Source organism: Hirundo rustica, chromosome 1 (genome assembly GCF_015227805.2).
Source record: "Hirundo rustica isolate bHirRus1 chromosome 1, bHirRus1.pri.v3, whole genome shotgun sequence".
Classification (NCBI taxonomy): Eukaryota; Metazoa; Chordata; class Aves; order Passeriformes; family Hirundinidae; genus Hirundo; species Hirundo rustica.
Window position 1 is genome coordinate 122,344,178 of NC_053450.1, and position 26,054 is coordinate 122,370,231.

Below are 26,054 nucleotides of genomic sequence, written 5' to 3' on the forward strand. Positions count from 1 at the left end.
GGTAGAAGGGAGCTGGAGAGATTGGTGTTCTCATGGCCACCCGCTTTTTAACAAATCAGACAGATCTTGGGGCTGTGAATGACAGTTCCCGCATTGGCTAGACTGCAGCTTTCAACTTGACCTTGGCCTCTAGCCGTGTCTAACCCGTATGTAAAACAGCGCTGCCCCATAGAGCTGCCTCCTCTTCCCACTTCTCCTCCCTCGTCCTCCAAAGCGGTATTCTGAAGCAGCCTCGAGAAAACAGAGGGAAACAATCCGAACCAACTCATGCCAGTCAAGCAAGCAATGTTTGGCCGGGGGTATCCACAGGTTTCAAAGCTGGAGCCTGAAAGAAAAGGGAAAATATGCGTGGAATAAATATTTGCTTTTGGCCATGAGGAAAAATGCGGAAAAGAGCATGCGAGGTTAAAATGGGAACATTTTACTGGCTACAACGAAGGAAAAAAGCGGCTAAATGCTGCCAAATTAGCAGGGGGATGGCAGAGACTTCAGGTATCCCAACTCATGGCACGGAAAAAGCACCTTGAAAAAATATCCTTGGGCGCCAAAGAGCTATTTCTCATGGCTGGCAGCTCTGCGCTAGGCAAGGAAAAGCCTGCTCGGTAACAATGTACGTCCCGGGATTGCTCTGCGCTTGTAGCCATGAGGGCAAAACAATGCTACAACGTCAATGGAAAGCACAATAGGATAATAAATACGCCGAGCTGTCAGACTCAAAACAAAGCAACACGCAATTGGGGGAAAAAATTAGTTTTCAGGATGGGAGTATTTGTGGCTGTTTTGTGCACACGCGTGAGGGCTGAGAGCTGTTAACGATGAAACGAACGCTGCTTTAGGTCAAGTTTATTGATAGTTCGGTGGTGGAGGGTTCTGGGTTCAAGGCTGTGCGCGAAAAACTTGGGGGAGAACAGCATCCGCGCCGGTGGGAGATGGGAGGATAATAAAAGTGAAATTATTTCACCCTAGGAAAAATTCATCCCGAAAAGAAAACGGAGTTGGTGGGGTTTTTTTCCTAGCATTCACTTGCAAAGTGGTGCGGCCTTCAAAAAAACCCCTTATTTTTTCAGCCGATAATCCATTTTGCTTTCCCAGCACACGCATACACACAGAAAACGCCGTGGGTCCGTGCGCACACCATGTGAGCCGCCGCTTTCATTTACAGCCGAAAAAGACTCGAGTTGAATCGTAGGCCCGGGGTTTTATTAATACGGCAACAAATAAAACAGTGGTATCGCGATGAATATCCAGTTAACTCTCCCGCTTCCCAAGACCTTCCTAAAAGATAATAATAAATAAAATGGGGGATTCCCGGTCTGTTCCTCTTATCTAACTTCTGAGACTTTGTGGCGAGAGGAGCGAGATGGGTCTCGGGTTTTCGACGGGCGGCAAGGAAGGAGGAAAACGCCCAGAAAAGACCCCGGGAGGCTCCGTTTTCACAGCCTTATGTGTCCGAGCGTTGAGCGCGGGGAACGATTCTCCTCCCTCAGCTTGCGGTGGGCTCTCCGCGTCACCCGGACGGGGCCCAGCCAGCGCTCCCCGGGGAGAGGCGGCGGCTCAGACCGGCGGAGGAAGGGGGTAGAAGGGGTGCGGTTCATCTTCCCCCCGAGACGAGGGGAGGCCTCCGGGGTTTCCGCGACGCTCGTGGCGGGGAGGGCTCAAGGAAAGCGGAGCAAGGAGAAATCAGGCGGGGTGCCAAGGGGAGCCCCGCACCTCGGGGGGTGCGCCGCGCCAACAACGGGGCCAAAAAGCTCACGCCTCGGTGGCGAGGGAGGGCCAGAGGGAGGAAGGGAGGGAAGGAGGAGGGACGGGCGGCCCCCTTCCATCCCCGCCGCCCTCGTCCCGCGCGGCGGCGGGACCGCGCCGTGCCCGTGCCCGTGCCCGTGCCCGTGCCCGCGCCCCGGGCCGGGACTCGGCCCCGCGCTGATTGCGTTATTTAATTATCTCCACTTTATTCCCTCAGATGTTTATCAGCTGCTTTGCATATCACGTGGGGGCCGGCGGGCCAATGAGGACCGGCCTGGCGCGACGCTGGCGCGTCAGCCCTGGTCAAGTCCCGGAGATTGAGTATCTCTTTTTTCAGTCTTTGGGGCTTTTAAAAAAGAGCCACTAGTCTCAATGCGGAGCGGGCTATGACAGCCTCCGTGCTCCTCCACCCCCGCTGGATCGAGCCCGTCATGTTCCTCTACGACAACAGCCTGGATGAGATCAATAAGAACATGGACGGGTTTCACGCCGGCAGCAACTTCGCGGCGGCGGCGGCGGCCAACCCCTGCCGCAACCTGATGGCTCACCCCGCGCCCCTGGCCGCCCCCAGCGCCGCCGCCTACACCTCCAGCGAGGCCCCCGCCGCCGGCATGGCCGAGCCCGCTGTCAAGCAGTGCAGCCCCTGCTCGGCCGCCGTGCAGAGCTCCTCCGGCGCCGCGCTGCCCTACGGCTACTTCGGCAGCGGCTACTACCCCTGTCGTATGACCCACCACAACGCCATCAAGTCCTGCGCCCAGCCCGCCTCCACCTTCGCCGACAAGTACATGGACACCTCGGTCTCCGGCGAGGAGTTCACGTCGCGGGCCAAGGAGTTCGCCTTCTACCAGGGCTACGCCGCCGGGCCCTACCAGCCCGTGCCCGGTTATCTGGATATGCCCGTGGTGCCCGCCATCGGCGGCCCCGGCGAGCCGCGCCACGACCCCCTTCTCCCCATGGACAGCTACCAGCCTTGGGCCATCACGAACGGGTGGAACGGGCAAGTGTACTGCCCCAAGGAGCAGAGCCAGCCGCCTCACCTCTGGAAATCCACCCTCCCGGGTAATACACCTGCATGGCTCCCCCTGTCTCTTCTTTTCATCCTGCCCCGCTCGCCTCTCCCGGGTATCCCGCCGGCAGGGCTCCGTGATCACCCCCCGAGCCGACCCTTCGCCGTCCCGCCCGCCGTCCCCGGCCCCATCCCACCCCGGTCCACACTTGCCCCGGCGCTGCTGGAACGGCACCGGTGCCGCCCCCTGCCCCCCGCCGGCGCACGGCACATCCCGCCTCGCCTGGCCGGCCCCGGCGCCGGCCCCGGGAGAGGAAACAGCTGAAAAGGGCCGCGGGAAGGTCTGTAGTATTATTTTCCATAGACCGTGAAGTGCGCGAGCTGTGTAAATCCCTGCAGCCCCTCTCGGTCCTTCCCAGAGTCCCTGGCCAGGCTACATGGGGTTTGTTATTATTTGTCTGACAGAAGTGAGCCTTTCCCTGCCTAAAAGCTGTCTGCGGCGGCCAGGAAAGAGAAATCCCCAGTGCTGAGGCGGGCTTTAGCAGCTAAAGCGGAGCTGGGCAGGCGGCGGAACGTGCTCTACCCCTAACCCTTGTACCACTTGAAGATGTCCTAACCGGTTCGAGAGATTTTCTAACGCTTCCCTGCATGGTTTTTCTGTTCCAGACGTCGTTTCTCATCCCTCGGATGCGAACTCGTACAGACGTGGAAGAAAGAAACGAGTGCCTTACACAAAGGTCCAGTTAAAAGAACTCGAAAGGGAATATGCTACAAATAAATTCATAACCAAAGACAAGAGGAGAAGGATATCGGCGACTACAAATCTATCAGAGAGACAGGTCACAATCTGGTTCCAAAACAGAAGGGTCAAAGAGAAAAAAGTGATCAACAAATTGAAGACCACCAGTTAATGGATTAAAAATGGAGAAGCAGCAATTCAAGAGTTTCAGAACTTTTTTGTGTGTGTGTTCAGATTAAAGTAATTATTAATAATAATTAAAAAGAGAAAAGACAATGAACCTCTTCTTTCAGAACAAGAGATCTGTATCTTTGGAATTATAGCCTTTCTTTCTTTTTCTTTTTCCTTTTTTTTTTTTTTTTTTTTTTTTTTTTTTTTTTTTTAATTTTGGTTTAGCAAAATGGTGAAAACTGACAGTTCTCCTGAAATCCCAAGCAACCAGCCAGTTTCACTGACAGACTGTACAGCCCACACGTCCAGCTCCAAGAGATACACTTTCGATTAAGACACGATTTTCTGAGAAACTTGTAAATACTTCTAAGACCTTACTATTTGAAAGAAGATCCTTCATGGCCACGATGCGAGAGCTGGTTAACGTGAGGAGGTCGATGTGGACACATGACCTGGTTTTCTTCCATTGCAATCCAAACTGTATGTTGAATGACTGCTCAGGTAAACCATAGTGAAAAAATTACAATTACTGTATGTTTTTAAGCAATGCATTTTTTGTCAAAAAGTAATAATAAACCTCGAAGGTACTGAATAAGGATTTCAGAGACATCAGTAATGAAGGAAGTTCTGTGGAGGATCTATCTTGATAGCAAATTTAAACATCGCAAATTAGTGAGGATAGAAAGGAAAATATTTGCTTGGAGATGTCTTTCGGTTTTATTTTTTATTTTTCACAGATGAATTCTTGTCATCTAAACTGGGGTTTTTTGTTTGGAGGTTTTAATTTTTTTTTTTTTTTTTCTCCTGCAGACCATACAATAGATATATTTCAAAGGACTCTGCCTATTTTAAACCTGAAATAATCTTCACGAATTAATCTTCAAAGTCCCCGGAAATTTTTAATATTTGAATATTGGCATTTCTTTACAGTAGGGAAAAATGCCCTGGGGAAAAAATGGCCTGGGAAAAAAAAATACCCAAGAACTTTGAACTGAAATACATTTTTTTCCCAGAAGTATTTTGATTTATGTAATCTATATTTGAACTATAAGTAATTAGTCGTTTCTCCTTGTTTATTGTCTGTTATGAGGCCGCGGTAGAATGTTTAGGGATTCTTTTTACAGCACCTTTTAATCCAATCAGTTATTTCAACCAGCACATTATTTTGTTTTTATTCACTATAAGAAGCTATCTTGTAAATAATAATAAAAAAAAATCAGCGCACTGTGAAAATGTACTTATGCACCCCTTTTTTTTATATATTTCTACTGAAAAAAATGAAAACCCGAGACGTGTAGAAGTATAGTAGTATTAATACTGTTAATAAAATAGTCACTGTAATAAAACCTGAAAGAAATACTCTATTTTTTCCATTCCTACTCGCATTTAATAGAAAAATATAATGTATCTGTCTTATAATTGTAATACCGATGTCTTTCAGTATGTAGCTTGTGCATGTATGGTGGATTTTGTTTTATTTTTCTTGGCGGTGTTTATCTGCGGGCAGGCACGCCTGATAACCAGCGTTCCTGAACTATAAATGTTTCGGTAATGTTAAACAGTGGTTTTGCAGCCGCGCTGGGGGACGTGGGGTGGAAGAGCAGGATGATACGAGCGAAGCGCTGCAGCCCTCGCCGGGAAATGGAGGCCGGCGGCCTACCCCTGCGATGGGGGCACGCTGCCCAGCCTGCCGCTGTCTCGGCGGGGAGCTGGGGGTGCTGCGTGGCGATGACAGGACGGGCAAGGCCCGAAACCTTGACCTTGAGGGGGAAAAAGCCGATTTGTGACCTTGACTTTTGACAGCTCCCGGCGCCGGCAGCATCCGCGGGCCGACAGCGCCACCTCGTGGCCAGCGCCGGGTGGCGTCCGCACCTGGCCGCGCCCGCGCAGCCTCGCTGCCCGCGCCCCGCAGCGCCCGGGACGCGCACGGCTGTGCGAAATGCCGCCGGAGCTGCAAGGCAGGGCGCGGGGCAGGCCGTGCGTCGCCTGCTCTCTCCGTCTCTGGCGGTGACAGGGAAGCGGCGAGGCTGAGCGGCGCTGACACGATGCTCGGCGGAGGGATGCCCGGGGCCGCGCGAGGAGCCCCGGCCGGCCGGGATACCGAGCGGCGGGCGGCATTGGTCGGGCACAAAGAGAAGTTTGCTTTAGCCGCCCGTCTCCTGCGGTGGTCTGTAGCTCTAATTAGAGCTATTGGGGAACCTTTACGGTACATTTAGAGGGTATCATATACCGCGCTCGCTGTGCTCTTCTAGCCTTACATTTCTGAAATTCAAAAGGACCCACCTCTGCAGGGATCAGCGCAGAGCGATTTCCGTCCCTCAGATCTGACTGTAACGCATTCGTGCAATAACTGACACGAAAACTACCTGCAGGAGCGGGATTTGTTTTCCAGGAGGCTTTCGTGTCGGGGGCTTTGCCCTACATTCGGGATTTTAGCCTTCCCGCCGTGTGCGGCCGCGCAAGGGTTGTGAACCGCTGTGGTTTCTCGGGCTGCGAAGCCCTGTGGTTTCTCAGGCCGCGGGAAACCCGCGGCCGCGGAGCGTGGGAATTTCGAATGCATCCCTTCGGAGGCCGGTCAGGGGATTTCTGAGAGAGAAATCCCATCCTGCTGCGAAAATAGCCTCGGAGTGTCACATTATTGGCGAGCGGTTTCTAGACCATGCAGTTCGGTTGTGCTTTGGGGTGACAGGGTGTCTGCCCGCTGTGACAAGCACCCGGCCTTCCAGCGGGCTGGGGCACCGTGCGAGGGAGCACGGGTTAAGACCCACGGGCACAACCCCACCCATCCGTGGCAGGCAGGGCCTTGGGTTGCCCACAGGCGAGGGGAACCACTGGGGAGCCAGTAGTCTCCAGGGCCTCCGCGATAGCCCCGCGGCCTGGGATTTTCAGAAGAGTTGGAGCAGGCAGCAAACTCCCGGCGCTGGAGCTGTTCTATCTGCGGGAAACCCTGTTACCTTGCTCGAAGGTCTGGCGCTGTGGGCTGGAGCCGGGGACCTGTCCCCACCGGCCGTACCTACTGCCCACGGGCTGTCTGCCTCGGCTACAGGCACGGGACAGCCGCCTTTCCACCGTCTACTTGCGACGTTTTCTTCTGAAGGAGAGAATTTGCCAGAAGAAGGCCACTAGTGAATTACACTTGTTCTTGCTCCGAGTGAATAATTCTGTTTATTTCACTATGTTTCGCAGGCTGTGTAATTATCGCATGAGACACCGCGAATTATATGTTCTTCAGGTCAGAGTTGGAGGTGATGCAGAGGACTGGATCCTGCCTACCTTAGTCAGGATCTTCTATTTTCAGACCATGCCCCGGAGCGATATAATTCAAGGACGCCTTGAAAAAAACCCACAATGAGAACATGGCCGACATTAGTATAACTGCAGCTTTTGATTGTTTGTTTGGACGGGTTTTTTTGTTGGTTTTGGTTTGGTTTGGTTTTTAAGGTAACTTTTAATCGGGTCTAGAGTTTGAAGATTATGTTTTCGCGCTGAGCTGCCTACCGTTCAAATTTGCTAAGCATTTCAAGACTGACTGTGGATTAGCGATTTTAAATTCCCACTACTGTTCAAATAGCTCAGCCGCATATATATTTCACAGGGTAAAAAGGGGAGCGTTTGACTCGTGATCGCTGGCAGGAGTAAGGTAACATTTTGGATCCGACCCCTGTTACCATGTAAGTCAGCGTCGAGGCTCCGAGGCTCTCATAGACTTTAGCGGGACGAGCAGGTCATGTTCCCCAGTCCCGCAACGCAGAGTCCCCGTGAGGGAAGCAGGACCCCAGGCCAGGGACGGAGCACCCCTCAACCCCGGACACCCCCTCCGGGGTGTCTCCCCCAAAGCCTCGGGCGTGCGGCGGCCGTGGCGGAGGCTTCGCGCGCGGTGCCGCGGGGAGGCCGAGCAGAGCCGAGCCGCTGCCTCCTCGTCGGGCCCGGGTCGAGGCGCCTCTGGAGAAATATCCCACGGTGCGAGCGGCTGGGTCAGGTGAGCAAAGCCAGGAGCTCCGTGCCCTGCTCTCCAGGGCACCGAGAAGAAGGTACTGAGGGAAACGGAGGTGGCCGGCGGAGCGCTCCGCGGCCGTGCGGCGACTCAGGGAACCGAGAGAAGGTGTCTGCGGTTTTCCGAGTCACGAAAGATTCACTCTCCGCGGGCCTTGCGCGCACTCCCGCCCTCCCTTCGATGGTGCCGCGTGTCTGCCTACCCACGGCTGCACCCACGCATCCCCCCGCACCTCCATCCCTCCATCCCTTTGCCGGGTAGATATGGCCTCGGAGCGTGGGGGAGAGCGGGCATGTAGGTGTGTGTGTGTGTTCATGTTATTTATTACCTTCATTTACCGTCCAAAAGCTGTTGGCACATACATTTTCAAGTACAAATTGCTGTTGTACAACATATTCCCCTCTCACCAATCTGCCGCCAGAGTCCTAAAATACATCCCTAATGCGTTTTACAAGTGAATATTATCACCAGCGAAAATAATTAAGCGACGTTAAACATTAAGTCACGAGGTCCGTCCTTGCGCACGATTCGGAGAGAATTATTATTTCTATTCCCCGCTTTACTGAAAATGTTTTAAAATGGTGGTAGGGGACTTAACTGTGCCTGGATTGCTGTCTGGAGTTATGTGTGCAAGGAGTTTTACTTGCAAACGTTAAGAAAATGTGCCGGAAGAAGGATTTGGAAGGAAAACAAACACAAAATTAAAAAACAAAACGTATGTAAACATAGTACAGCCTTTATTTTCTCAGCTTCCCTTGAATCAAGAATGTTAGGTATAATATTTTAGCAGCTGTGGAGAGAGATGCAAGGAACAGAGGGAGCAAGTTATTACTGTATATTTAGTGTATTTATTGGAGGATTTAATTCCTAGGGCAAAACATGCAATATTATTAAAGACAAAAAAAAAAAAAAAAAAGTTCAGTTTCACTTCAATCTCCACGTAGTTCACTTTCAGTCTTGGATTCAGAGACATACATTTTGATTCCCAGCGTCCGAAAATGCTAGTTTATAATCGCCTGATTCTTGGCGTCGTGGGTCCCTCAGTTTTCCCATGGGCAGAAAATGTCCTTATGTCTTTGACGCGGACAGACAGGTATAACAAATGTTACACTTTTTGCCACCCAGCGAATAATCTGGTATTTAATCTATCCCCGCCTAGAGCACTTGGCAGTAGCAAAGGTGGATTGCTGTGGGAAATAAACCTTGACAGGAGCATATTTCCGAAAAAGAGTAACTCTAAATTTCTTTTTTTTTCGGCTACTTTTGCTCAGAAAGATTTCCGTTTAAATACCCCGGAATGTCGACCTCAGTATTGAAATGTTCAGAAAATCGCCCAGTACTTCCAGAAAAACGAGTTTTTATATATATATGTGTGTGTGTATGTATGTATGTCTGAGAGAACTGCTAAGAATCTCGGCCTCTAGCCTATACATTAAAAATATCTACTGCGTAAATAAAATCCCATTCCTGGTGCATTTCAGCATTCTCCGTGGGCAGCATTAGCAATAAAATCAAGACAGCCCTTAATACAAAAAAAAAAAAAAAAAAAAAATTGGCAGGCGTTAAAAGGCCGTTTGTCGCCATCCATAACATTTAGATGCGTTTCCATGCACTTTCATGAGGATTTGAAGAGATGTCCTTGCGCGCTCTCGGCCGGTAAAGGAGTCCAAAAAGAAGAGGGGGAGGGAACCAGGGGGTGGCTTTTCCGCGCGATGCGGAGAGGATGCGGAGCAGTGGGTGCCGGGAGCCCATGCGCCCCGGCCGGGTCTGCAGGGATCCGGCCGCGGGTGTTCTGGCCACGCCGTGAGCCTTTCCCTGCCCCCTGGGCCCCCTCCCCCTTGAATGCAGTGGATTCACGAAGTAGGGTACGAAATGCTAATGTTCATTAAGTCTATCCTCCTCCCTCCTCCCTTCGGCCTCCTTCCCGCCCCCGCACCCCCCAAAAGGTTTTTTTTTTCTCCAGCGAATGGCTTCAACATGGCGTACTGCAAGGCAGAAGCTTTGCCCGTTCCTAGATCTGAACTGTGATTAAACATCCCCAAAGAGAGCATCTCTCTTCCTCCCGCCGCTTCCCCCTCCCTTCCCTCCCCTTAGCGTAAAGCGCCCTCTTCTACGTAGGAAAGGTCAAGTCCTACAACGCACAACCCACGGTCATTACTGTACTGTGACCCGGGGTGTACTGGGGAGGAACGGCCGGTGTCTCGTGATCAAAAACACCGGGACCTTTTTTTTTTTTTTTTTTTTTTTTTTCATTTCTCCTACGCGTGCGATGGGAATCCGTGGAATTAGACAGCATTTTAGCCTCCTGCAATCACCTTGTGTGCAAATCGCCATCGGAAATCCTAAGGGACCAGGAGAGGAACAGAGAGAGGGGGAGACAGAGAAAGGGCGGGGGGAAGGGAGAGAGGAAAAAAATAAATAGCTATATTAGTAGTAGTAATAATAACAGCAATAATCGTCATTAGCCTGTGACATCGCTGCATTTTGCCTGAAGCTGGCAGGAAGGACAATGTGACCCAGTGGCTAGATTTCTCTCCATCTAAAGGCAAACCAACAACAACTAGAACAACAACAAAAATTATATATATATCTATATATATATATATCTTCCCCCAAATCAACAGCAACCCAAGACACTGAAAAAGCGAGAAGGAATGTTTGGTGGACCGTGTATATTTAATCTGTAAGAGAGGAAACAAAAAAATATGCAACCCATCCTCCCTGAACTGGAGATCTACAGCCCAGCGCGGGATCCTGTCAGTCTCCATGGGGATATATTTTTGCACAGGCGAGAGACTTCTGGATGCTGGGGTAAGATTTTCGTGCTCTCCCTGGAAGCGGCTCAATGTTTCTTCTCTCTCCCTGCTCGGTGGTGAACTAAGCGAACAAGCCAACAGCAAACACCCACCCGGTCCCCTCGCAAAGAGCCCCCTGCATGACTAGAGCAAAGTCATTCGGGAGGCCTTTGTGAAGAGTTTCCCAGGCCCCTGCTCTCCCCCCTCCCCAGTTCCCAGCCCACCCACCCCACTCCGTTTCTCCCACGATGTATGAGGCCGAATTGCCGCTTCTCCTTCGGGGACCTGGGACAAGGCAGCTGCTTGAGCTGATGCTAATAGAGCCGAAGAGCCGCTTGAGAAAAGTAAAACTGTTCCTTCTAGCTTGGGTGCCGGCTCCACCTTCCTCAGGGATGCTGCTTTCCTCCCTAGCATAGGTGGGAAGCAGAGGGCTCTTGGCAGGGAAGTGCACCAGGAGAGGCTGGGGTCAGAGCCCGGGACGAGAGCAGACTTGCAGACAGAGCTGCCGGTTGTTTGGCTTTGCGCAGCGCCGTGTTGTATTGCAGAGCTGGGTCAGGCTGCATGGAAAAGCGTCTCCTGGTTTTTATCCCCGGTTGCTTTATTCTTGTGAAATTGTTTTAATCATTCAAGTGCAGGGGAGGAGGGTGGACGGCTGTGTATGGAAGAAATACGGGGAAGGATGTTTAACCTGTCTGCTTTTCGCCGTTGTTTGTGCGTATCTAGAGAGAAAAATGCCAGCCGGGCATTGTAACCTGTCAGTTTTAATTAATCTGAATTTCGTCGTAATCGCCTTGATTTGAATGCACTAAGCAAATTGCTTTCATTTATTCCTGATCGTATAAAACGACTTATATGGTCGGCTTGGGTGAGGAGTAATGGAAAAGCGGGTTATTTCAAGTCTGGCTTCGAAATGCCTTCGGGTAGGCAAAAAAAAAAAAAAAAAAAAAAAAAAAGTTTTTAAATACAAAGCAATCTTGGATGGACTTCGTCTCTAGATAGTGGGTGGTTTACATTTAAATATGTGAGGATTTCTAAATAATGTGTTGTATGAACTTGATGGGTAAATAAAACCGAAAGAGAAAGAATGAGTAACACACACTTCGCCTGCTCCCATTTTGGAAGTTTTGCCCAAATTCCCCCGAACTCTGCAATGTGGATCTGTCATGATTATGCGCCCCGATTTCTGGAAGGAATGATGTTAGTATCAGCATTTGTCGAAAAGTCGGGAAAGGGAAACAAGCGCTACAGTGATCAGGCTTCCACCCGGGCATAGGCAAGAGCAGCCATATTAGGCTTAGAGAAAGAGCTGTTTTTATGGGTATCTTTGCTTTACATGTTAAGAGAAGAGACAAGAAACGATCCTTATGAGCTAGCTAATCTGTAAATGGGCATATGATTGCATCCTAAATTGCAGCGCGTACTTTAAGCTGGTGTTATACGAATAGCTTCCTATAAAAGTTACACAAGTACAGATACCTTAATTATAATACCATTATGAGAGTCCATCAAAATATGAAGTTGGAGCTTTGAAGTCGTTGATTTGACAGTGCCGGTATAGCGATACTTCCTGTACCCGCCCCTTAAAGCAAGCATTGATGAAGAAATGTCTTTAGTTCGGTGGGTTTCACGATATGTGACTAAGGCTCTCCTATAAAGTTAGCAGTGGTACAGTAAAATCTGACGTGTTTCTTGGCGAGTTGGGCAAAACAATTAAATAAAAAATTGAAATACCTTTATAAATCATTGTTAAAATTTAATGTGCATTAGAGAGAACCTTATATCCTATAAAATTCAATTTAGCTTAGAATCCCGGTCAATTACCTTGACGTGAATTTCTGTGGCATAGTGTGGATCTCGGCATCTCAGAAACAGTCCAGCTACAACAGGCTGGTCCCGGTGTTGAGTAGTTTCACTTTCTGCAGCTTTCTGGGCTTAATCTAGAGGGCACATTATATATCTCATAACTCTTGTACGTTGTTTATATCCTGAATTGGTAGGCAGAAAACCCTCTTTTGCCAGAGGCAGCGTGATAGGATTATTTTCTCCTCTCACTGAATATATTTCCTGGATTAACAAATCTAAGGTCAAGTTCAAGGCATCGATTCTAGCAATACTTTTAAATGTAAGTCGACTTGGGAATGTTTTGGCGGCGGACCTTTTTTTTTTTTTTTTTTTTTTTTTTTTTTTTTTTTTTTTTTTTTTTTTTGTAAAGCGGCTGTCTCTGTTGCGGATGAACTTTGCATGGGAACTTCGCCTGGCATATGGCCGTCCGCTGGGATAACTGTCGATTACCAGCACCTCACTTTCAAGGGATCACTGAGGATGTTTCCCTAAACCGCTCTGCTTAATTCTTCACGAAATACATTGACACGAAAGGGGACTGGTACCTGCTTACTACAAACTGTGCTAACGACACCGTGCTTTGTGGGTCTGGGTGAGAGTCGGTGGAAAGTGCCTGATCATCTGTACCGGCAGATTATAACCAAGGAAATTTGCTTTCGCACCAATTTAGGGCTCACCGCTGGCCCTAGGCACCCCTCTCCCTTAGACTAAGTTTGCTAGAAGTCTCTTGCACCTGTATCTGGATAGACGGGGAGAAAGATGAGTGACTGTCTGTATGTTTTTCCGTGCCGTGAAAGCCTCCGAGAATGTTCAAGGGGACAGAAAGAGACGTTTATAGAAGCATCGTCAGTCAATCAATTTCTGATACGCTGTTGGTCTGAGAAAACCTCTTCTTGGGTCCGTCTTGTTACCGAACCCGCCAGCTTAGTCTTTCAGGACCAGGCTCCGAGCAGAAAATGTAAAAATTATGGCGGGGTTCAGGGCCCGGGACCCTGGAACTCAGGGCTGGGGAGCCGGGGGTTGAGGAGAAGACATTGTGAAAGACTCCTGGTGAGTTGGGAAGGCGCCGGGAGGCTGCCAGAACAACAAATCGTTTGTCTGATAGTGAGCAAGAGAATAGCTGACGAAACGTGAAGTTTTCTATCTAGAAGGAGCTTCTCTCCTGGAAGAAAAAGCCGGCAATATTTCGGCTACTTGCAGCTATCAGAGTCAGAGAGCCCTCAGATGTCCATCAGCTCAAAGGGATGCAAAGTATCATGACTGGTCGCCAAAAACGAGTACATCTCTGTAGGTCCGTGGTAGTCTAATACTAAAATTCAAACTAGATTTTGTAGGAAAAAAACCCAATTACCCTCTTCATTTCAGCAACTTAAAAAGACACAGAGGGTGACAGAGGAAAGGAAATAATTTTTCTAACTGATATTAACAATTACTCTAAAGTATTCTAGCCCAGATGAGTGCAGACTTTTGAGGCGTTCAAGCCTCTGAAATAATGTAATGCGGAGGAAAAAAACAAACAAACAAACGAAAAAAACCCTCAGAATTGCATTGAATCCTGTTTACATCTGCTTGTTCTCTTTATACTTATTCTGCAGTTGCCTAGCAAAATCACAAACACACCGCCTCATATTTTGGAAAATAAATAGCCTGTCCCATGTCACTGTATGGAGCTTCCATCTCACCGATGTATACACATGTACAAATATATTTTTTAAATCACCCATTATTTAAATTATTTAGCTAGCTATCATAGGACTTCATTTTAGAGCAATCTTACGGAAACATATTTTTTTTTTTTTTTAAAGGAAAAGTATACTTATAGCTTCTTTCCATAACAGACAAAACGGCAAACAGAAAAGAAGCATCTTTTAAGAACTTCTGAACCCAAGATATTTAAAATCCAAATTATCAGCAGGTTTTTCTGACGCTGGATTCCTGGCAAATTTTGCAACGAATTATCGCCTTGTGTCCCTATTTCCATTGGTAAAGGTGGGCAGACGGTGCGCTTTTCGTTGGCAGCTGCATTTCGAACTCCCTAATGCTGTACTATTCTAAAAAGCCTTTGTAGACTAATCAACCCGCAGTTTTAGAAAACACTGTCCTAATTCCTTGGATATTTCCTCCTGCTCGAGTCGTAATACCCCTCACCCTCCCTATGAGAGAGAAGCAGCAGAGATTGAAGCCAGCGATCCTGTAATATCTTTAATTAGCTCCTCTTGACGCAAATTCCTTCTAGCACACGTTTCTCCTGCTAATTAGGGGCACCCACCCTACTGGCAAGGTAAATGGTCGACTTAAAATATTTTTCAAACAAAGATCGGTACAAAAAGACAACAATTTAGATACAATAGAACTTGAACTTTAGGGGAAGCAGTAGTGAGTTGAACAGTTCCCTTTGCACGCCATCTGTATATGTAAAAGCTAGACTGTCGAGGCGTCCTAGTTCTGTTTATATTCCTCCAAAGAAGAAATGTAGCTTTCTTTCTCCTCCCTTTGTTTAGCTTAGCTATGGGTAACAGTCTCCCCACCTCTTGGCCACGCTTCTCCTTAGCAAAACCGTCCTGCAGCAGAGGTTCCAAATTCAGAGCGGTTTTACCCTCTCTAATCCGGTCGAAATACAAGGCAAGGCGTAACGAATGCATTTTGCTTCTCCAAACGAAATGCCTGCCTTTGTTTATGTTGTTCTCAGTGAGGTTAGCGAGGGGAAGGCTCGGTTTTCCCCCTTCCTCAACGCGGAAGTCCCAATTACTGTATTAAAAGAGCAATTCAACATTAGACCAAATAATCAACATTGATAATTGTGCTGAACACAGCAACTAAACAGCAGGCTCCCTGCAATTACCCACACATTCCGGGACTTTAGGCGTACATTATCTCTTGTTTCATTTAACAGCAAATAAAGCAGAGAACAGCCTGTGCCTTGGGTGTCTACTCGCTCCCAGACGAGCCGTGCCCCCCCTCGGTTTTCCCCATCACCCTTCCCGCTTGTTGTGCAGGCGGCACCCGGAGGGGTTTTGGGGTCCCCCTGCGTTACAAACCCGCTTGAAGAGAAATAAGCTGCTTGCTTTGGAGAGGTGAGGGAGAGAGCTCGAGCCATTCAAAAGCAGGCATCGGGGCCGCACGTGTGCATGCTGTGCAAGCACATATATGCCCAGACACACGCACACCCACGCACACACGCTCCTGTTTCCAGTTGCCTTCTGGCCCTTCTTGCCTTAATTTCCCTTTGTTTCCCAGACGCAGCCCCGACCTCTGGCACGGCGAAGCCTCGCACGGCGCCGCAGCCCCGGCTGCAGAGAGGAGCGGCAAAGAGCCCCATACAAACCTGTGCCAGCTCTGTTCCCCATTTCTAGCCCCAAGGTTTGAAATTTATTGAAATGCAAGAGGGCGGCTGCAGTGAGTCCGAGGAGGTGGCGTCCCGCGATTAAGTGTTGGGCAGCTCTGTCATGTCTGCTCTGACACAAGCTGAAGTTGACTGCCAAAGTGCTATAAAACCGCAGGTCAGTCTAGAACTGTTTTCGGTTCCCCTAGACGCGCCGTGTTCAATTATAGCCTTAAAAGCCCTAATACAAGTGCAAGAATTTGTTTGCCATCACATAGAGGCGGGGCGAGGCTCGGCAATGGTGGCGCCTTTGTTATCTCAAAGTCACTGAAATCCTTATACATTCCTTTTTGTTCGAAGGGAGGAGTATCTGCGTGTGTGCAGGGTGTGGGGAGAGGTTTTCATCGACGGAATTGAACGGTGCGGGTATACAGGGAAAGTAACCAATGCCCGGACACCAAAAGAGGGCTTCCGACCCCCCGGTCCACTCCACCCACCACCCCATCACCACCACCCCCGGCAAAAAAAAAAAAAAAAAAAAAAAAAAAAAAAAAAAAAAAAAAAAAAAAAAAAAAAAACACCACCACCACGCTAGGGGGAAAGTAAATGCGAGCGAAATTACAGCGTTAAGGAAAAAGCCACCAGAGCTCTTGCACACCCCTCCCCAACTCCAGTTAAAAAAAAAAAAAATTAAAAGAAGGGAAAAAAAGGAGGGGGAGAAAAAAAGAAAAGAAAAAATAGGAGGGAAAAAAAAAAAAAAAAAAAAAAGAGAGAGAGAGAGAGAGGGAAAGCCCCCAAACCTTTTTACAATCCCTAAACGACACTGCAGTCTTCTGCTAGCGGTTTTGACGACATGCAATCTCTTTCCATCCACTTTCTAGCAAATATGTCAAGCTGGAAGATTAATTCATTAATTTCAAGTTCAGCTCACAGACGTGCAGTAAGCATAAGAAGTTCTTGCAGCAAACCAAAATAAAGAGTTCATTACAGGGATACGTCCAGAGCATTTGATTTGTGAACGGTAACCCTTGTAAAATAAGAAAAAGGCATATAAACATTAATGCTAATAAATTAGTTTACTCCACTACAAAGTAATTACTTGATAATATTGAATTTACAGCTTGAATTCAAACGCAATAGTTAACTATAATGTAGGGGAAATGCATAATGAGAATATTTTCTCTCTGCACAACATGATTAGATTTGTTATTGAGTCGGTTACGATAAGCTAAGCAATAAATAAACAAATCGATGTTGACATTTAAATACCGAGGATCTCCAGAATTTACTAGAGAACTTTCTCCGGATATATAAATACTTCCACTGCACTGCAGAGGAAGAGGGGGGGGAAAATCCAAATATTATTTCCCTAACATTTTCGTTTCCCTTCCACTAGCCTCCCAAGTCCACGGGGGCATGGCTCTTGAACTACGTCTGATTTCCTAAGAGAACCGACTTCACAATAGCCTTTTGCCATTCTGTTTTTCTATTTTGATGAAATCCAGCCGGAACTCAAATATTTCTTTTCTGAAATCGAGCATCAGGATAGCAAAAAAATACTTTTTCCGAGAGCTTAGGGATGTCCGTGCCTCAAAAGGTGCTGTATTCTTTGGCGTATTTCTCTGTTTTCTTTGGCTCTGCTCATTCGGTGGGGTGTGCATTTTTATTGGCAGAAAAGTACTTTTTAGTCTCTGCCCTGTACAATCCGCTTTCTATATCATCCCTTTCATGCAACAATAGTAAAAGTTTAACCAGGTTTTAAAAATAGGTCTCCCTGGGTCTCAGCCTTCAGCGACGACACAAGGCTAAAAGAAAAGTATCTCGGCAAGCGAGTTTGTTCCTACGGGTTAACAGTATGTCAAATAATTTTAACTAGGCTTCTGGCAATTAAACTCGGAGTATTTGTCAAGCTGGGGTAGCCCAATATCCACTGGTTTTCCAAGCATTTAGCTGCAGAGTTGAGGCGCAGAGATCAGCAAACAGTCTTTAGCTCCGTGGTCTGCACTTTAAAGGGTTTGCTGGCTTTCTGGCGTTGCGAATGAGGCGAGGGACGATTTGGACGGGGTGAGGAGGGGAAACCTGCGTCCTGGGGACCCGACATTGTTAACTACCTCCAGTAAAGCTTGGCTGAAGCTGTGCGGGGTATTTGAGGTTAATATGTAAGTAAGGGACGGAAGACACTAAGCGCTTCGGAAGTGAACATGAATGCAAGCATGTAATCTATTCACCATGAAAATCAGTAAAGACTTGACCCTGGCACATTCTTCCTAGTAAGGTTTCCAGAAAAAAAATGAAAAGTGAGGGGGTTTTTCCTTTTTTTTTTTTTTTTTTTTTCCAGGGGGGAGGAGGGAAAGCCCAAACCGAACTCCCCCCCACCCCCAAAAAAAAAAAAAAAAAAGGGGGGGGGGGGGGAAGAGAAGGGAAAAATAAAAAGAGACGTTTTCTTTAGGAGCATTTTCTTCCTCGGAAGCAGCTTTCCCCAAGGAAGCGTGCGTGCATCTCTACGGTGCCCTCCTTCTCGGAGCCTGCCAGCGAGCCGCCGAACGCCCCAGCAAGCCCACAAACAAACAGAAAGGTCTCACCTAACCCTGGGGGGATTTGATAAGCCTCTCTGCTCCAGAGCCAGAGGGTGCCAGGGACCGCGCGGCTAAGTCTGGGGCAGTGGCAGGGCGGCTGCGTGTCCCCCAGGGCTCCCCCCCTGCCAACCTGCGCTCGGCTCGCCCCTGGGCGCTGGCGACGAGCTGTTGCTTTCCCCCGCGACGGCCACAAAGGGAGCGGGGCCCGGGCCCGCCGCTCGTCAATGTCAACGTCGGGCCACGTGACCGCACCTCCCTGCCGCCGCCGGGAGAGCTCTCCACGTCAGCCTACGTCTCCCCATCCCTTACTTCACGGATCCGCTTCAAAGGGGCAGCTGCGTTAGAGAATCATGTTAAGCTCAGCTAATGCGGAGAAGCCGAGGTAGCCCTAATGATGGATTTTGATGAGCGTGTTCCTTGTTCCTCTAACATGTATTTGCCAAGTTGTACTTACTACGTCTCGGGTCCTGATTTTTCCAGCCTCCCTTCTTTTTTGCCCCAAACCCCGTCGTCTCGCCCTATGACATACTCCTACTCCTCCAACCTACCCCAGGTCCAACCTGTGAGAGAAGTTACCTTCAGGGAATATGCCATTGATCCCTCCAGTAAATGGCACCCCAGGAACAATCTGCCCCACTGCTACTCCGCAGAGGAGATCATGCACAGAGACTGCCTGCCTGCCACCAACACTGCTAGCATGGGCGAGATGTTCGGCAAAAACACAGCTAACGTCTACCACCCCAGCACCAACGTCTCCTCCAATTTCTATAGCACGGTGGGCAGGAACGGGGTCCTGCCCCAGGCTTTCGACCAGTTTTTCGAGACGGCTTATGGCACGGCGGAAAATCTAGCCTCGACGGACTACCCGGTAGACAAGAGTGGCGAGAAGGCGCCCGCGGCCGCCGGGGCGGCGGCGGCGGCAACTTCAAGTTCGGAGGGCGGCTGCGGCAGGGCGGCGGCGACGGCGGAGAAGGAGAGGAGGAGGCGGCCGGAGAGCAGCAGCAGCCCCGAGTCATCTTCCGGCAACAATGAGGAGAAATCCGGCAGTTCCAGTACGTATAAAGGCAGCGCCGGAGCGCTTTTAGGAAAGGCAGCTTGAAATCTAGCGCACCGCCGCTGTTAAATTTTTATATGCTGTTTTATAAGCATATAAGGTTTATGAAGGGCCTTTAGATTTCCCCCAACAAAACTTTGTTATAAAAGGCGAGATCACGTGTTTAGTGCTGAAATTGGCCGTGAAATACCCACCGGGCAATGGATGCCTAATTTTTTTTTTTTTTTCCTTTTTCTTCTCCTTTTTTTTTTTTTCTTTTTTTCCCCCCCCTCCTGCTTTTTAAAATAATAATAACAAACAAACAAAAAAGAGTTCCGTGGTCAGCTCTTGCAAATATAACAACGTTAGTTCTGTGCCTGTAAATTCGGAAAAAAAAAAAAAAAAAAAAAGGGAGATCCTGACTCCTTTGATATCAATGTAATCCAGTGATTTTTATAAAAGCCATGTGTTGCACCAGAAGTCTAGTTAGGAGCTGAATTCAAAGCCTTTGCCGTTTTAACGATTGCGCTAGAATAGCGTTTAACAGATAAAGTAGCCGCCTGAACTGTAGCAATATATTAAAAGAAGCAAATTAACCTAAAGCTGGCCTTTTTGTCTAAAGGAAGCCATTTTACTAAGGCACTCTGGCAATTACGTGTTGCCTTCTGTCCAACAGTTTGTTACTTACAATTGTTATTCAATCTGTCAAAGTCTGATTTTTTTATGTGGGCTTTTTAAAAGGCAACGCTAGTATTCGGCCGGGGAAAAAAATACATCGACAATGATCTGTACCAGAAAAGGAAGTTTTTAAAGGGATAGCGGCTACGTTTAATGTAAAGAGCTCCTGAACCTTGAAACCTTTTATATTCTGCTTAATGAACTTTAAAACCGTAATGGCTAATCGAGAGGAGAATACCTCGATGCGGCGGAGAACGTGCTTGAAAATAGCCGGCTAGGTGGAGAAGGAAACGCCTCAGCCCCTGGCTCAGGGGCTTTTCCTCTGCTCGGGGTGTAGAGAGGGGATTAGGCCAGGGAACGAAGGCGAGATCCAAGCGGGTACGGGCTCGGGGAGGGTTGGGCGCGGGCCCCCCCGCCCGCTGCAGCGCTGCCCGCTGCAGGCAGCCAGGTGATGGCTGCTCCCTGGGCAGCTCCGCGTGCGCCGTGGCTCCCGGCGGAGCAGCCGACAAAGGCTTTCCTCTGGCTCGTGAAATCCGCAAGAACCCCCCGCCACCGCTCTTTCCTCCAGCTGCCCTCCCCGCGGAGGAAGCGAGGCCGGATCCCCGCGTCTCGGCGGGGGTTTCGCCCTGCGCGCTGCCCGGGGCCGCGGAGCTGCAGGAGCCGGGCTGTGCCGGGGGTCCCGGGCCCGGCTGCGCGCACCCGCCAAGGCGTAGGGCTGGCGCCAAGCCCCGGACCTACCAACGCCGACCCTGGAGCCGGTAAAACGAGCCTTTTGCACGTCAGTGCGCTTTGCCTGAGAGTCCCCCAGACCCTTCTCAGCCCCCGCCGCCGGCCATCGCCGGGTCTCAAATGTTTCTGCCTTTTTTCGCTCCACAGGTGGACAACGTACACGTAAAAAGAGATGCCCGTACACCAAATATCAGATTAGAGAGTTAGAAAGGGAATTCTTCTTCAGTGTCTACATAAACAAAGAGAAACGCCTCCAGCTCTCCCGAATGCTCAATCTGACCGACCGTCAAGTCAAAATATGGTTTCAGAACAGAAGAATGAAAGAAAAAAAAATTAACAGGGACCGATTACAATATTACTCGGCTAATCCACTACTCTAAAACTCATAGCGTTTTTCAAGACGAGATTAAATTCAGATTTCGCCCTTGACAAGGTCAAGCCACGGGGTTACGTGGAGGAAGGAGGTGTGTATCTGATGGGACTTGAAGAATCTAGGGTTTTACACACGCGTAAACCTACTCTGAAACTGCAATGAGAATTTTTTTATATATATATTTACATATCAACTGGAATCTATTTGATTTTGACAGACGTGGGATCCATTTCTAAACGTGCACGTCGCCTTTGAGTGCAAAATCCATACCTCTTACCTTTCCAGGCACTGCGGCTCACCCTGCCACCTCTTTCGGCAGGCACGGGCGGGGACGGTCCTTCTCCATCCCCGGACTGGCCCACCCCCGGCCCTTTCTCGCCCCTGTGTTGCTGTGGAACAGCTGTCTGGAGATTGCCAGGTCGGACTCAGCCAACCAGGACCACTGCAGAATATAAACTCTGAGAAATAATCTTTTGTTCTTCCTTAGGAAAATATCTGGATTAGAGGCAGTGTTCCATCGCTCATGGGTTTGAAATTAGAATTGAAGGACGGACACAGGCAAACACACACACACAAACACACACACACACACACAGAATTAAAGAAAGGGGGGATGTCATGTCTACACCTTCCCTGGGCCAACCGCGAGTAGTTGTAATATGGATGTAGTGATGGTTATAGTAGTGTTTCCTTTGGGGGTGTGGGGAGGGACAGGGGCGAGGGAAAAAAATACCTAAATGAAAGAATTAATTATTTCCTTTTAAAAATCAGGTATGAATTCGCCATATATCGTAAAGAAACAATCACTAAAAATAAAATTAGAAAAATTTAATTAGCTCTTGTTTTATTTATGACAACAGACTATGCGTTGCCATCTTTTTGGAGACAAATCATGTTTAAATACTAAAAATAAAACTTTAAAGAAGTGTGAATTTCAGCATTTTAAAAGGAACAACTCCATAAAGGAAACTAACCTTCTGGCTTCTGACTCACAAACTTTCTTCAGGAAATACCTGTGGAGAACGACAGTTTAGCAAATACCACACAACACTTAATTGAAACTTGGAGTTGTGCAATGCACTAACATTGGATGATTAAAATAACTCGATTGCATGTTCGTTTAAAGGTGACTAGTGAGGAGTTTAAACAGAAGCCAAACAATGTAAATATGGTAATTTTGTTGTTGTCTACTTTAAATGTCATGAGCTCTACTTTGTCGCACAGTCGACGTATGCAAAGAATGGAGAGTTGTTTGGACTTATTTTAAATATCTATAAATATATATATTTCCCTTCAGGAACCAAAGCGTGAAAAAGATGCAATTAAAAATAATTTAAAAAAAAAAAAAAAAAAGGAAAATATTTAAAATTCTATATCAGTTTACAAAGGATACAGTGTTCTATCGTTGAGGTAATTTGCTGTCGAGAATATCTGAATGTATATTTCATACAGGAACGGTGTTTTACAAGATTTGTAAATAATAATAATAAAAAAGAACAACCCGTGACCTATTTTGTTGGAATGCCCTTTTTTTTTTCCCCCCCAGTTGGATTTTTTGGTGATGTTTTTGTTTTTTAAATCGTTGCTTTGGGGCTAAAGGGTGTGGGATTTCTTTACATGTGCAACAAAGTGGTGATAAGAATGTTTTTGATTAATAAATTTTGCCAAATGGATGTTATTTCTTTGTCACAACTCACCAAATGCAATATCTTTATATGACATCACTGTTTTCAGTATCATTTGTATGTATATACAGTTTTCTTTTAATATGCGAAAGTATTCGGTTGCATGTATACAGTGGAACAGCGCACAAGGAAAATAAAAAATAAAAAATAAAAAATAAAAAAAGAGGAAATGTTATATTTTTACTCTGATGTTTTTTTACTCTGATGATTTTTACTCTGATGATTTTTACTGCATGTTCTATTATTCCGTGTAACTCTGGGACCCGAAATTCCTCAAGACCCTGTTCAGCCATTTGGGGTGAATTACTCTTCTTTTGTGAACTTCGTCGTTAAATCTTCTATTTTGGAGTTAACAAGTGAACCTAGGCTTGTTCGAGCATGGCTTCAGCCGGTCACAGGAAAAGGAAAATTAAGTGTGTTCATAGCTCACTACATGTTGGGCCTTCTCCTTCTCCTGCCAGCACCAGCAGGGCAAGGTCCTAAGCTTGAGGGTTGGATGTGCCATTGCTGTTTGCTCCCCGCCACGTGAGCCCAGGAGAAATGTTTGTCAGTAGCGTTTGGGACACATTTTATAAGCTGGCACCAAAGGGAAGGTTCGAGCCAGCTGATGGATGTGGCCAGAATTTGAGAGCCCTAAGAAAATTGTTGTCTTTGGGGGGAAAATTGCACATGGTAGTGTGGTGGAAATGGACTGTTTGAAATTGTCCTTGATCTCCAAGACAGGGAGGGGGTGGACTGAGGTGTGCAGCGGGGAGGGGAGGAGGGCTGGAGGGAGAAAGCTGGAAGAGACAAGGGGGAGAAAACCCCAAACTCCAAACAATAGCTGAGATAGGAATGTGATTTGAGAAGAGCATTTGAATCTTTAATGTTGACCCTAATCCTAACCAGGAGAAGAAAGTGGATTCTGTTTTTGCATTGTTTACTGGCTTTGAACTTCTGTATTACTTGGACATCACCCATAACCTTGAGGTGAAGGACTTACTGACTCTGGGCCTTTGTTGACCACCGCCACCCAGCCAGACAACGTTTACCCAGAGGGAATGTTGAAAAGTGAGGGGAAAAGAGGGGACTTTGTTTATTTGTTTGTCTAATATGCAAGGGGAAATGCCAGTTAAAAGGAAACAGACAGATGGATGGACAGACGGTGAGAGAGGGATAGAGGGACGGATGGAGAGATGAATGGCAATGAAAGTTAAGCCTGCAAGCTTCCTTTCCTGGTTAAAAATTAACTGGTATTCAGAGCCAATCCCAGAGACAGTAAAAACATGGAGTTTCTGTGGTCGGGGTTTGGATTTCCTAGCCCAATAAAATCGCATCCTCTGTGTTGCTGTGACATTGCGGCCATAAAAACTGTCCGTGACTTGTCCGCTCGCCTGTACCAAATGCATCACTATAAAGGCAGCGGAGATTCGCCCAGAGGTTTTTACACCGGGAGGTGAGCGACCATTGCTCTCCGCCGCCGTCTGTCCGTCCGCCCGCCCGCCGGGGCCCCGCGGCAGGACGGCGGGAGGGCGGACGGACGGACGGACGTCGGCCGCGGTTTAGGGGCTGCTTTGCCACAAGATGGCGATCTTTAGATCAATGTCAAAGCCGCCTGGGGCAAGGGGAGCAGCCCTGCAAAGGCAGGGGAAAAAAAAAAAAAAAATCTTGGCCTTTGTTCACTTTGCATCCCTGGAGCCACACGGGCAATTATTGCACTTACCGGGCTCCGCTGTACAAAAAGCCGCTCGGGATGCCGGGGGAGGGGGGAGACGCTGGGGCTTCTCGGTGGAGTTAAAGCCTCTGGGCTTTGGGTTAAGAAATGCGCGAAGGTAAGTGTTTTATACATCTACCCGGCATGGAGAGCGGCGAGGAGTGTGCGGTGACCGGAATGGTACCCTGCGATCTGGGGTGGCCCTTGCCCCGACCGCTGAGTGCCGCGGAAAAGAGCTGTAGGGAGGGGAAGGGATGCAAAACATTGGTGATTAGGATGTGAAATAATATGGAAGGGACTTTCTAAGTTGCAGTTGACCTTTTATTTTCTCTTCGTTTTGGCCAGCCGCGTGGAAAATCCACGTTATCTGGAAATTTTTTTTCAGAGTAACTTGTAGCTTTCTTCCACTTATTTAAAAAAAAAAAAAAAAAAAAAAAAAAAAAGTGTAACACTGGAAATATTATGAAACTTGACATTTATGTGTGGAACAGTAGGTGTCTTCAATCAAATAGATCTATGGCAACACAGTCTGCAAATGACAGACAATTCTGACGATCTTATTAGTCTTGAACTATAGTTTAGTTAGGGTCGTTCGGTAACTTTAAAGGGTAGTCTGTTTCCTTGCAGCTAGACACAGATTGTAGTAAACAACTTTTGACATACTTATGCTAAAAACTGTTCATGTGAGTGCATATTAAGTCAATGCTCCTGTAAGACCAGATTTAGATTTCGATTCTTTCTCTTGTTTTCTTTTTTTCTTGCTTTCTTTCTTGCTTTCTTTCTTTTCTTAATCAGCACATGTGTTGTAAACAAACAATAGTCACTCATTCTCATGTGCTCAGGGCTGCTCTGGATTCTAGCTTTGAAACTCTATCCTCTCTACGAGTATCCCTAACTCCAGGTTACTTTTCATGCCCATAAAATTTTCACATGTTTTTCTTATGTCTCCATTTGAGAAGGGCGGGAGGGAAGGTGGTATTATATGGAGGAGATACTGGTTTGGCTACATATTTTAATACACGTGTTTCTCAGGACAGAGTTTTAAATATCCGTCCGGGGAAAGGAAAAAAAAAAAAAAAAAAAAAAAAAAAAAAAAAGAAAAAAAAAGAAAAAAAAAGAATATATTTATCCTTTCTCTTTTATGTATATAATGCCAGTTGCCTGCAGTGTTTTTTTTAGTTGTGCTTCCGGGGAACTGTTGCAAGTGTAGTTAAAAGCACATGCTCAGTCGACAGAGAGCAGTTTCAGATGATTATTGGAACCTATTGATTTCACCAAAGATGCTCCATTAAAAGCTCGGGGATGTTGATCCCTTTTGACTTCCCCTCAGCAATGCCAGGACGCGAGAAGCCACGTGAGAAGCAGGGAGATTTGAGGGTCCCTTTGCAACATTTCATTTTACACCAGTCAAGTTAAACTCCGCATATTTGATCAAATATTTATTTTTCCCCTTGTTGTTTCCCTGTCCCATTCAATACTTGGCTGAATAAATCAAAGGGACCCCAGCAGCAGTTAAAGCGCCCTCTGGTTACGGATTGTTTACTGACGGCCGCGGTCATAGGATAATATTTTAAAAAAACAAGCTTGTTTCTTACAATAACTGTTTATTATTTCACATTATTTGGGTTTGCGTGTTTTGGAGGGAAGAGGGGAAGCCAGCTCAGTGTCTACACTG

General features: G+C 47.6%; 2 protein-coding genes across 2 annotated transcripts; both read left to right on the forward strand.

Annotated features, from left to right (window-relative positions):
* Nucleotides 1–2,129: 2,129 nt before the first annotated feature.
* On the forward strand, nt 2,130–3,807 carry HOXA13 (homeobox A13). Its single transcript, XM_040074778.2, has 2 exons — nt 2,130–2,802; nt 3,416–3,807. Exons 1-2 carry the CDS (start codon nt 2,130–2,132, stop codon nt 3,658–3,660), a joined length of 918 nt encoding a protein of 305 aa, XP_039930712.1. The 3' UTR covers nt 3,661–3,807.
* A 14,772-nt stretch (nt 3,808–18,579) lies between these two features.
* HOXA11 (homeobox A11) lies at nt 18,580–21,008 on the forward strand. The gene is made up of 2 exons (XM_040071509.1): nt 18,580–19,240; nt 20,776–21,008. Exons 1-2 carry the CDS (start codon nt 18,580–18,582, stop codon nt 21,006–21,008), a joined length of 894 nt encoding a protein of 297 aa, XP_039927443.1.
* Nucleotides 21,009–26,054: the final 5,046 nt, after the last annotated feature.